General features: G+C 49.1%; 1 protein-coding gene across 1 annotated transcript; it reads left to right on the top strand.

Moving 5' to 3' along the window:
* Positions 1-5,556: 5,556 nt before the first annotated feature.
* LOC123368971 (corticosteroid 11-beta-dehydrogenase isozyme 1-like) lies at positions 5,557-11,753 on the top strand. The gene is made up of 6 exons (XM_045014279.1): positions 5,557-5,876; positions 6,540-6,670; positions 7,410-7,521; positions 8,662-8,847; positions 9,679-9,822; positions 11,073-11,753. The coding sequence occupies exons 1-6, from the start codon at positions 5,789-5,791 to the stop codon at positions 11,291-11,293; spliced, it is 882 nt and encodes a 293-aa protein (XP_044870214.1). The 5' UTR covers positions 5,557-5,788; the 3' UTR covers positions 11,294-11,753.
* The last annotated feature ends 672 nt before the right edge of the window (positions 11,754-12,425 follow it).

The following is a 12,425-nucleotide window of genomic DNA, read 5'->3' on the forward strand; positions in this document are numbered from 1 at the left end:
ACTTCAAGGGCACTCCTCACTTGCTCTCATAAATACTTCACTATCAGGTTGCTGGTCTTTGGCGATGTGCTCTGCATACCTCTGGGCTAATTTAGAAGCTACGGGTGAGAAAGGGAATGAGAGAGGTGGTGCCTGGCACACGTGTGCGTGTTAGAAATGTGACTAATAGTTATAAGATCTGCCCCTTTGGCAGGCCTTCTCAGCCAAGGAGGACGTGTTCATAGCAGCAGCAGCAGCAGCCAGGAACGTGCTGTTCACAAACAACATTCTACATTTGGTGAGCAAACTTTGCTGCCTCAGTTTGGTCTCCAAACACATGAAACTGAAGTCTCGCTCCTTGACAAAAGGGAGATGGTGGCTGTTCAATGCAAACCACGTTCCAGCTACCAGTGAGCGAAAGCGACAATGTGCTCTGAGTGTAACAGAGCTGGCTGGACAATCATCCCCCCCACCACCCCGGGGGAAAAGTTATTGAAAGCAAATTGTTATATAGTTCACAGCAAAAAAGTTAGTGATGTGTTTACGAAAACATTGTATAAAAGCCATTTTCCACTAAAAAATGATTTCGATGGAAAATTCTCAACTCGTTCTAGAGCTTAGTCCTGAGGCTGGAGTCTAAAGAATCCAGAGTGGGGTGGGCTGCTTGTCAGTCTTTCTGCTTCCATCCTTTCCCCGGCCCTCCTAGCACCTGGCAACCAGCCCCAAGGCCTTGTAAGGCTCACAGCAAACCTGAAACGCCGAGCTGATCAAATGCTGCAAAAGAAATTGTGGGGATATGAGGCCTCTTCCTCCAAACACAGGCCTGGAAGCCAGGGACTCCTGGGTTCTAATCCCAGCACTAACACCAGGCCCTGGGCAAATCACTTCCTTTCTCTCCGTAACTGTTCCCCTGGTTTTGCAAAATGAGAAATAGCAACACTTGTTTACCCCTTAATCCTCCCAAAGCACCTGGGAGCCAGGCAATGTCTGTACCGTACAGGGCGGGTGTAAATAGCTACAGAAGGGCCTTTTATGTTTGAGAGAGGTGTTAGATTTCAGGCAGCACTCAACCCCCTTCCCTCCCTGTGAGCTCTTCCAGTTATTCAGGGTAGCGATCCAGGAAGAGCATGTTAGTTACACTAGCTGATGATGTTAAACCGGGGGTGGGGGTGTCGCGAGCCCCAGTGAGAACAGAGAAATAGGGACCTTGAGAAAGATGGGCAGGAAATAACAATATAAGTTAGAACATCAGGTGAGCCTAGAATCTGACCCGCTTTAGGAAATGCTGCTAAACTTTTCTCTTCAGAAAAGTCTCCCCCGCCATCACCTCCTCCTCACCAAACACCCCCAGCAAAAGCAGCCTGAAACCAACAAGTCAAATAACCAAATAACAAACAACATTTTAAAAAACTCTACCCCCAAGCCAAGTTTTTGCCCTGAGAAGGGAGAAGAGCCAGACACTCCATGGAGCTCACTAAGGACTTCACTACTGATTTTATACGGAAGGCGATCGGATAGCATGGGGCTGGCAGTGGTGTAAAACCAACCATTAGATTAAAGTATTCTTATTACCCAAGGGATTGGTGGGGGCACTAAGCCACAGATGCCAAGTGGGATGGAGGAACCTGGGAAGGGTGACAGGCAGCCCGTGAGGTGAGCTCCCATTTCTTAGTAGCCTCCAAAACAGGCCCGTGTGATCTGGAATAGGGGCATCTCATACCCTGCTCTCCGGTGACGCCACACCAGGAGTACTGGGCTCAGCTGAGTTGTATGTAAATGTTTAGATAAAGTGAAGGGATGGAGGGATCTAGAGGAAACAGCGAGGACCTAACACAGTCCAGTCTGGCAAAATAATGGGCAGGTGCTAATCCTCCGTAAGGACTGGAAGGGAGCTCCACGCCACTCCATGGGGAGAGATGAATAATTAGGGGGGGGGTGCAACAGGAATAACAGGAGGCAATTAAAGAACAGGATATTTGGAGTAAATAGCAGGAAGGCAAAGCCTCTTGAGTGAGAGCCAGGCTGCAGGAGAGCCAGGCTGCAGGAGAGCCCCCCAGGGAAGTGATGGAAGACCCACTGTTTCAGAAGCGTACAATTAGACTGGATAAACCACTAGGAAATGTCCTGTAGAGGACAAACCTGCCTTGCTGGAGAAGGACTGGGCCAGATAGGATATTTTCCATCTCTAGATCCCATACGTCTATGGTCAATGCAAATCACTAGTTCCCCACAGGTTTCCATACCAACCAATGCCATTAATGGTTTCTTCTGAAAAAAGCCCAGCTATTGGGAGGTACTATAGAGCCCAGCAGCCAAGAGCCACTCACCTGGAGAACGAAAGGTGTGTGTTAGCACCTCCCCCTACCCCAGCAAGCTCCCCCTGCCCACCTGTTGCAATTACAGTAGTGCCAAGAGCAGCCTCTAGGTTAGCGCTCGAAAGCAGCTTTGCAGGGAGGAGGATCGGATCCCTGTCAACTCCCCACAACGGCCTTGGGACATGGTTGGGCAGCACATGAACCAAGCAGGGCTCTCAACCCTACGCATTTCACCAGCCGTGCATGTTACCTTGTTTGCACTGTTAAAAAAGCTGTCAGCCCACTGCTCAGACTCTGAAGCCCACCCCTGTCCATGGGCTTCAGAGCTTGAGCCCCAGCCCAAGCCGCAACTTCAAAGCACCATCTCTGCGGCTAGTTTCAGAGCACTAGCACAAGTTCACGTCTGACAGCTGTACAGACATACCCAAAGAGCGCTGGACTGGGAATCAGCAGACAGGGTTCTATTCCTGATGTGAGACCTGGGGTGAGTAATTTCCCTTTTCTGAGCCTCTGTTTCCCCTCCCACTCTTTGCCTATCCTGAGTATTTAGATAGCAAGGTCTTTGGGGGTAGGGGCGGTCTCGCTGTGTGTGGGTTTTTTTGGATACAGCATTTTGCATGATGGGGATCTGAGCTCAACTGTGGCCTCTAGCTGCTACAAATACAAATAACAATAGTATCCTAAGAGAGTGACTTGCCCATCCCACATAACATACGTATCTGGCCCGCATTGCTGTGGTATCTGAACGCCTCACCATTTTGAATGTTTTTATCCTCAACACCCCCTGAAGAGGTAAGGATGTGCTATTGTCCCCATTGTACAGAGAGGAACTGAGGCCGGGAGAGACTAAGGGCCAGATTTCCAAAGGTAATTAGGGGCCTAACTCCAATTGCAATCAGTGTAAGTTAGACACCCGGAAACCTTTGCAAATCTGGCCCTCCCTGACTTTTCCAAAGTCACACCAGAACTCTCCAGAAGAGCAGGGAACTGACTCCACCTCGCCCAGATCCTAGGGCCCTTGCCATTGGACCATCCGTCCTTTCCACAGGTGCTGCATGCAGGAGCACTGGCAGCCTTTTTGGCATCCTAAGCGGCAGAAGGTCCCGCCCTCAAAATGGCGCCCCCAACAGAGGCAGTGGAAGGTCCTGCCCCCAAAATACCACCGACGACAGCGACGGCCGGATGTTCGGCTGCCGCGGTCACCGCCCCACAAATGTCAGCGCCCTAGGCGACCACCTAGGTCGCGTAATGGGTTGCGCCGTCCCTGGCTGCATGTAACAGAGAGTTCATTCTTTTATTGTTCAGCCAAGAAAAGGAAGTGGCCAATTCCACAAACTCAGGGGTAGAACAAAAGACGACGACCGGGGAAGTGGCAGGGTTTCCCAGAATGCAGACACATTTATCTGACCAAAACGTATTCTAAGTGCTTCTTATCAGCAGAGGATAAGTTAAGAGTGGAGAGAAATCTACACTTTAAGAGCAGTGTCACACTGGCAGCTGGACAGACCTCCTGAGTATATTATTAACCCAAATCACCTGTTCCTTCAAAGCTATAACAAAGCACTGTTCCTGGTTCATCAGTGGAGGGTTGCTTGTGTGTGTGCTGGGCTGCACACAGCCACTGGTTAGTTATTGTAGGGTTGCTCCTGAGTGCTGAGTTGGTTATAACCCCTGATTGGTTATAGAATTGGGATGTTTGGGGAGGGTGTGGTACTTCAGGTTAACTCATTGGCTATGTGGAAGAGGATATGCACTGAGGTTTCTCTAAATAGATGTGGGGGTGTACAATTTCAGGCCCAGCCAGAGGGACCACAGGAACCCATTGCATTGTGCGTCTGTAACGCAAACCATCTTGCCTTGCAGACGAGGCTTTTATCCTTGTAAAGGGAGCTTTCCCCACAGGGTCCAGAGAGGTAATCTCGTTAGCAAATGAAGCCCAGTCAGAGTGATGCCACAACCTATTTCAGAGTAGTATCCGTGTTAGTCTGTATCCGCAAAAAGAACAGGAGTACTTGTGGCACCTTAGAGACATGCTACAATAAATTTGTTAGTCTCTAAGGTGCTATTCTTTTTGCCACAACCTATATGTGCCATGGCACTGAGCCCAGAACAGCATGTAACAAGATGTACTGTACTGTCCAGGAAGATCCCAGAGCTACAACTAGGCTGATAGTAGCTTAAGCTGACACCTATTATAAGACCTCTGTAATCGACTTTACTGAGACCCAACACCCTGAGCCTTTGGCTGTTGCTCTGGAGTTCTCTTTGATTTTTCCTCTTTAATCTGAGACTGAATTGAGTGCTAGTGAAAGATGCTGGACAGACTCCCCTGGAGAGCAAAGACCTGCGTTTACCCACACAACAGGGTACAGCGTGCACAGCATCACGGCAAGTTTCCCAGCCTCCATCCTGAACTGGAGGGACCACATCTAGCGGGGAGTTCAGTCCAGACTCTCTGAAACCCTGGCTCCTCTGGTGAGAGAGCCAATTAGACAATAGGATACAACGAGCTACATTGGGAAAGCATCTTCTGAACAACCTGGGGCCTCTAGCTCAGCAGCCGCAATGGCGACCATTTGCTGAATCAAGGCCCTAAAGGGTCTGCCTACGCTGCAGCTAGGGATGAGCCTCCCAGCGCCGGAAGACAGACTTGCTCTGGCACGGCTTGAGCTAGCATGCCAAGCATAGCAGTGTGGCTGCGATGGCTCAAATGGCAGCTCAGGCTCTAAAGCCCACCCAACCCCTTGGGTCAGAGCCTGGGTCTCTGCCAGTGCTGCAGCATCTACACAGCTATTTTTAGCACACTAGCTCGAGCCTTGCTAGAATGAGTCCGTCTACCCAGGCTGGGAGGCTCACTCCCCAGCTGCAATGTGGACACAACCAAAGTGTGTTAATTAAACGATACCCAATCCAGAGCACTGCAACGCTGAACCAATAGCCCCAACTGGTGGCTTTCATGGGACCTAAATTGCTTTCCTTGTGCCTGAACTGCAATACAATTGTAAGCTCCTTGGGGCAGGGTCTGTGCCCTCTTATATGTCTGCAATAGTGCCTGAGTGCAGTGTCAATGCTTAGCAGACAAATGATAATACAACGCAACGTTCTCCCACCTTCAGTAGCAGTCTCCGATGCTCCCTACAGTGAAATTTGATGCTTTCCAGCAAAGGCACACCTCTTCCAGGATGTTGTGCAAAATTCTGTACATTAACGTAGGGACAGGAAATATTAAATAAGCTGGCCAGAACCAAAGCGAAGCTGTCACTTAGGCTGAGATTTATCAACGCTGAAGAGGAGCAAATTAAAGGTTTTGATGAACCCATCAATCCCACCACTGTGATTTTCCAAAGGTTGAACCTTTGGGGAGCTGCAGTTGTTTCACTAATAGGTTTTTAAAGATTAGGCATTGGCGCTTCTGTCTGGAGCAGATCTGCGGAGGAGTTGTTGTTTTTTTCCTTTTTCTTTCATGCTTTATTATTTCCTGATTCTGCAGTGGGATGGGTCTGTTGAGAAAGATTTTCATTCCCTTTGTAGGATTGGTCTTGGCCTTCTGTTTTTATTCAGCAAGGGAGGATTTTAAACCTGGTAAGTTATTAAAAGCGAATGTATTGTAAAAATTAAACAGAAAAAGGCACGTTAGAATGTTTTACACAGGATGTGTACAGAGCCTGAAATGAAACATGTCTGGGCATTTGTTAACACTGCAGATAATAGAACACTCTGCTTTGCAGAGCTTTCAAACTACATCAAGCAAGTAATACAGAGAAATATTTTCTTAGGAAACAGGTGAAGTAGGAGTTTTATGATTCGGATTTATGGGGGGCTTTTAACATTCAGTTTCACATGGTTTATGTTTTTTAAAAAAGAGCTAGAAAAAGGCTATTTTACAAAAAAATTTAAAAAAATCTTTAATAACTTTGAAAATATCTTTTTTGAAAATGGCTGGAAATTTTAATTATCACAAAAAAAATTAATACCCTGATTTGCAACATGATTTTTTTAAATGATCTGGCCATGTCCCTGTTAATATTGCTTTATTCGCATTAGGAATTTTAATTATTCTTCTTACTGCAGTTTTCTTGGGACAAGGCAGAGAGTTTGCCTGGTGCACGGTGGGCACGCTGGTTTGGGCAGGTTGGATTGGCTTGTTGTCCACTTTGGTTTCTTGACCCCTGGAGGGCACGGAGGGGAGGGGGAAATCTTTCTCTGGTATCCGGTAAATTATTATCCCTGGGTCTTGCTTTCCAGAGATGCTGAAAGGGAAGCGAGTGATTGTCACTGGAGCAAGCACTGGAATTGGAGAGCAAATGGCTTATCACCTGGCACGGATGGGAGCCCATGTTCTGGTCACAGCACGGACGGAAGCCAAGCTTCAGAAAGTACGTACCAAGCACACACACATAGGTCAGTCTTATGTCACACACATAGATGTACAGACACGCATGCACACCTACCATTGCAATTACATGATATGCGCATCAGTACACTCGCATGCTGATTCTCACACATGCTTGTGAGTGCGCAAACACATATACATATCCATGCTCATGGTCATGCACACGCATTAACTCTTCTTTTTATACCTGTGCTGGTATCTGTGCTCACACCCGCTCATGTACACACAATCTCATGGGCACTAGCACACAAGCATGCCCTCTCACTGCATTGCAGTAATATACACATGCCCCCACTCATCCTGCAGGCACAGACTTCCACTGCAGAGCAGACTATACTGGTAAATAGCCAGGTTGCTTCAGGTTTCCATGGTACACAGACTTTGAAATCCCAGGAAGCTCCAATCCCATTCTCGGATCCTTTGGTGCCCACTGTTTAAAGCCAGAGCCAGTGTGTTCAACATAGTACCACTTGGTAGGCAGAATGCACTCATTCTACCCACAGAGCCGTGTCTATCTAGGCTGACCAGATGTCCCGATTTTATAGGGACAGTCCCGATATTTGGGGCTTTTTCTTATATAGGCTCCTATTACCCCCCACCCCGTCCTGATTTTTCACACTTGCTGCCCTATGTCTATCTGACCACGGATGTAACACCCTGAGGCTCTCAGAGGGTCATCAATGGGAAATGTGTTTTTACAACATTCCGTTCATGTGTTCCAGGTCATCACTCGGTGTCTGGAGCTGGGTGCAGCCTCCGCGCAGTATGTGAGCGGCAGCATGGAGGATGAGGTCTTTGCCGAGCATGTGGTGAAGGAGGCTGAACTAGTGCTGGGTATGTTAGCAGCTCACTGTCTGGAAATCGCCATCCAACCTTTAACAAGTGATCAAATGCAGAGAGATGTGGAACCCTTAGCCACATCACTGTCTGCCACATTAAAAAAACAAAACAAGAAAGGGCAGGAAATATAGGAGGGATGTGGAAATGTCCTTCATCTTTCTCATTACATTTATGTGTGTGTGTAATGAGAAGAATGAAAGAAGGATTATATTCATATTTGTATCTCACATTCACAAGTGACCAATCCAGACATTTAGTAACTATATCGAGTTATAGTTACAATTATTATTAAATGTATTAACGGACCACTTGTGAATGTGAGATACAAATAGGATTGAAGAGAGGCAATCATAGCATAGACAGGCTCTGTGCATGCACCCACCCCAGCTCTGCCAATGCAACTCTGCCCTGATTAGAAGCATCATCTGCTGTGTCAGTCTTTGTCCTGCTGGTGGACTGCAATCCTGCCCTGCTGGCCCCCCATGCTGTTCAAAACCTGGACCCACACACAGCTCTACTGCTCAGGCTTGATCTCTTGATTGCAGTCCTACACCTCTGTAACACTCTGCTCCTGGATCCCCATCCCAGAGCAGTGGGCATTACATTCCTAGGCCTTCCGTGCTCTTTAAGCTGTAGCAACCCTGCTATGCCAGTTATAGCTCACTGCACAAAGCGGTGCAAAGGCACACCTGTCTGCTCTCTCTTGCCACACATCCTGATGCTGCACCTGTGGGCCCACATGCAGGTCAAGGAGGACCTGTGTGTGTCCCCGCCACCCACTCCATCCTAAATGAGCCGAAAGTACAAATCACAACAAAGTATTTTTATAATATAATCTAAAGACTGGGACTTGGTGAGTGCACGCCACCTGATTGCCACATACTGGCAAGCAGAATCTGGATTTTGACCCAGCTCTGCAGAGATGAAAGGCCCGTGCAGTGACCCAAGAGCCTCCCTTAGTATTAAAAATAATAAGAAGAATAGACCTATTTCATTCCAAGGAGTAGATTCCTGCAGAGATTCATAGTGACTATAGGAAAAGATATGTAGCATACACAAGCAGTGTGCTCTGCACTTCCTTCATTCTCTTCCCCCCTAAACTAAAGCATCCCTGGCTCTCCCCTTGGCTTTCAGGAGGCCTAGACATGCTGATCCTCAACCACGTTGGCAACTCGTACTTCAATTATTTTGACGGAGACGTGGGGCACGTGCAGAAGCTTCTGAAGATTAACTTTCTCAGCTACGTGGCCATGACCGTCTCGGCGCTGCCCAGGCTGAAAGACAGTGGGGGCAGCATCGTGGTGGTTTCATCCATGGCAGGTGAGCCGTGAACGGGGGGCAGACACCTTGGGGCTGATTTTCAGAAGTGATGGGCACCCAAAAATACAAGGGATGTCAATGGGAAAGGCAAGTACTCGGCACCTTCAAAATGAAATCACTCTTCCCTTGGGTTTTGCTCCCCCTAGCGCTTTGTCAATAGAAGCTGAACACCTTGGCATGCTTCTTGACTATAAGCAAAGGGGCTCACTGGAGGAGCACAGCTCAAGCACTTCAAATATTGGCATTACAGTCTGACCAGAACAGACCGGAAATATGTGGCGCTCTCTTTGTATTGGCTATTTGACTGACTAGACAGGGTCATTTTGTTTCTGTGGATCAAGTTCAATAGCCAGCTGACCCTCTAGCTGATGGTTCGCTGGCTTATGTGAAGCATCTTAGGTGACCCTATTGTAAATCTGCCATCTTAGTCAACCCCTTGCTGGTGAGCTCAGCTGAGGAGCCAAGGACCCAAAGGGCCATTGAGACTGACTCAACATTGTAGGTGATCTCTCTAGGTCAGGTCTAAGCACATCAGTTGAGAGCACTGAAGGTGGGAAGCTTACACTGCTGCCGCTCGCTCTGTGCATGAACAGGACATTTGGCTGGGCTATTCAAAGGACCTTAAGAGAGTTAAAAGCAATAGGATTTCAGTGCCTATTTACCTTTGTGTCCTCTGAACCACCCAGCCTGCGTCTCTGGGCAGTTGGCATGACACTTCACCGGCGCTCAACACACTTGGAAAGAATGTTCCATCTGGTTCAGAATCAAATAAAGCTTTATGCAGCACTGCAACAGAACTTAACCATGTCAACATTGCTGCTCTGTGTCTAGGTAAAGCTGGGTTTCCATTTACCGCTCCCTACTCTGCAACAAAGTTTGCCTTAGATGGGTTTTTCAGCTCCTTGCGGCAGGAATTAATCATTCAGAAGGTTGATGTTTCCATCACGCTCTGTATACTTGGCTTCATTGATACAGGTAAGATCAGTGCCTTGCCAATTAGGAACTAATCGCCCTCCAAGTTCAAGCATTTTATCCTAACTTTCAAGTTGCTTCACAACTCTCCCCTCTATTCCTTCTCCTCTCCTGCCTCTGCTCCACCAATGCTACTTGTCAATTTCCCACAAATGTTCTTGTCTTCTTTCATGCCATCCCGAATACATGGAATGTCCTCTCTGGACTGATCTGGAAGGACACTACCCCCACCCTCCTCCAAATCCTAGTCTCAGCCTGGCCTACACTGAAATTTTATACCAGCATAACTATGTCAGTCAGCAAAAGAAACCTGGCATAATTATGCTGACAAAGCCAGCAGTGTAGCTGCAGCTATGTCAGCTGAAGAGTGCTTCCACAGACATAGCTAATGTCGTAAGGGGAGCCACAGAAATAGCAAAACTCATTCTGTTGCTCTACTACGTCTACACTAGGGGGCTATGCTGGCCCAGCTTCGGTGACATAACTATGATGGTATAAGCTCCGTAGTGTAGACATACTCTCAGACCCATTTCTGATTCACCATTTCAAAGAAATCAGCCAATGAATAATGGCTAGGCCAACCTGACGTGCAGTTAGGGTGAGTCTGCGGGCCAGATCCTCAGCTGGCATAAACTGGCATAGGTCCACTGACGTTAATGGAATGACACCAATTTACACCAGCTGAAGATGTTGCTGTATATTTACGTACTGATGTAATTACAACGTGAATATATAAAAAGTGAACGTGTATGCATGAGAGTTGCTTGGAAAAAGGGAGCAGCAGGGGGAACTCACAACATTTTGCAAAATTCTCTTCCTCTGTTGAAATCTCCAAATTTGATTGTGTTTTGTCTTGTTTTCACAGGCTCTAGTATGCCTATCAAAATAATTGAAAGTGAGCTGGCTCCCTCTCCCCAGTCCTTGGGTGGCTCATCTGCTTCAATCAGAAGCTCTTGGGGGCAGGGATTGCATCGACCTCTGCCTCTGTACAGGGCCTAGCACAATCGGGGCTCTTGTCTCGTCTTGACTGGGGCCTCTAGTGTTACCACGATACATAACAACAAGAGAGGGGTTATGCTGGTTTTCTCCCAGGCTCACTAAGCCACGCAAGGCCCAACTGATGTTAGATGGCTTAAAAACAACAATTAAAACAAGCAAATCCAGGCTGGGTTCAGCTGGCCCCAGAGGTGCAGCGCTCACTAGTGGAGAGCACTGCAAATCTAACCAAAGCTCCCTTTGTTCTGTTGTGCTAGAAAGTGCCATGAAAGCAGCTTCCGATGTGGTGCTGTTGTCCCCTGCACCGAAGGAGGAGTGTGCGCTGGAAATCATCAAGGGGGGCGCCCTTCGCCAACGGGAAATTTACTTCAAATACGCAGCTACCAAAATCCCCCTCTTGATCCGGGACTGGGCTCCAGAACTCCTGGATTATCTGATCAGAAGAAGTTACAACGTGGAGAACCTAAAGAAAAATTAATCAGTCTGAGTCCTCCGGTGCCTTTCCGCTCATACCTGTCTCTGGGGTTACCTTAATCAAGGCCTGGTCTACTGTGGAGCTCCCTAGCCCAGGCTCCTTCTCACTGAGGGAATGCAATGCTGGGATCCCTCATTGTGTGACCCTGGGATCACATGGCATTTTACAGTCCTGAAAACCAATGCAGCATGCCGAGGGTTGCCAGGTGTCTGGTTTTCGACTGGAAAGCCCGGTCAAAAAGGGACCCTGGCGGCTCCAGTCAGCACTGCTGACTGGGCCGTTAAAAGTCCAGTAGGCACCGCAGCAGGGCTAAGACAGGCTCCCGGCCTGCCGTGGCTCTGCGCGGTTCCCGGAGACAGCAGCATGTCCCCCCTCTGGCTCCTACGCGTAGGGGCATCCAGGGGGTTCTACACGCTGCCCCCACCCCAAGCAACAGCTCTGCAGCTCCCATTGGCCAGGAACAGCGGGCAAGGAGGGCTGTGGGGACAGTGCCTGCGGATGAGGCGGTGCACAGAGCTGCCTGGCCATGCCTCTGCGTAGGAGTTGGAGGGGGGACACGCCACTGCTTCTGGGAGCTACCTGAGGTAAGTGCTGCCCACAGCCTGCACCCCTGACCCGCTCCTGTGCCCTGACCTCCAGCCCCAGGCCTGATTCCCCTCCCACCCTCTGAACCCCTCAATCCCAGCCTGGAGCACCCTCCTGTACCTCAAACCCCTCATTGCCAGCCCCACCCCAAAGCCCGCACCCACAGCAGGAGCCATCACACACACCCACCCCAACCCCCTGCCCCATCCCAGAGCCTCCTCCCACACCCTGAACCCCTCATTTCTGGTCCCACTCTAGAACCCACACCCTGTACCCCCTCCCGCACCCCATCCCCAGCCCAGAGTCCTCACCCATACTCTGAACCCCTGGAGCCCTCACCCATACTCTGAATCCCTGGAGCCCTCCTCCCCACACCCCTCACTTCCCCCCTCCCCGCACCTCCATCCCCTGCCTCAGCCTGGAGCCCCTTCCTGCACCCTGAACTCCTCATTTCTGGCCCCACCCCAGAGCCTGCACCCCCAGCCAGAGCCCTCACCCCCTCCTCCACCCTAAATCCTCTGAGCCAGCCTGGGGAAAATGAGTGAATGAG

Source organism: Mauremys mutica, chromosome 4 (genome assembly GCF_020497125.1).
Source record: "Mauremys mutica isolate MM-2020 ecotype Southern chromosome 4, ASM2049712v1, whole genome shotgun sequence".
In the NCBI taxonomy this organism is placed as follows: Eukaryota; Metazoa; Chordata; order Testudines; family Geoemydidae; genus Mauremys; species Mauremys mutica.

Excerpts from the sequence above, each read along its gene's own strand:
- LOC123368971 (XM_045014279.1), top strand. The coding sequence starts at position 5,789 with ATGGGTCTGTTGAGAAAGATTTTCATTCCCTTTGTAGGATTGGTCTTG. Across the intron at positions 6,671-7,409 it reads CGGAAGCCAAGCTTCAGAAA|GTCATCACTCGGTGTCTGGA; the intron begins GTACGTACCAAG and ends CATGTGTTCCAG. Across the intron at positions 9,823-11,072 it reads ACTTGGCTTCATTGATACAG|AAAGTGCCATGAAAGCAGCT; the intron begins GTAAGATCAGTG and ends CTGTTGTGCTAG.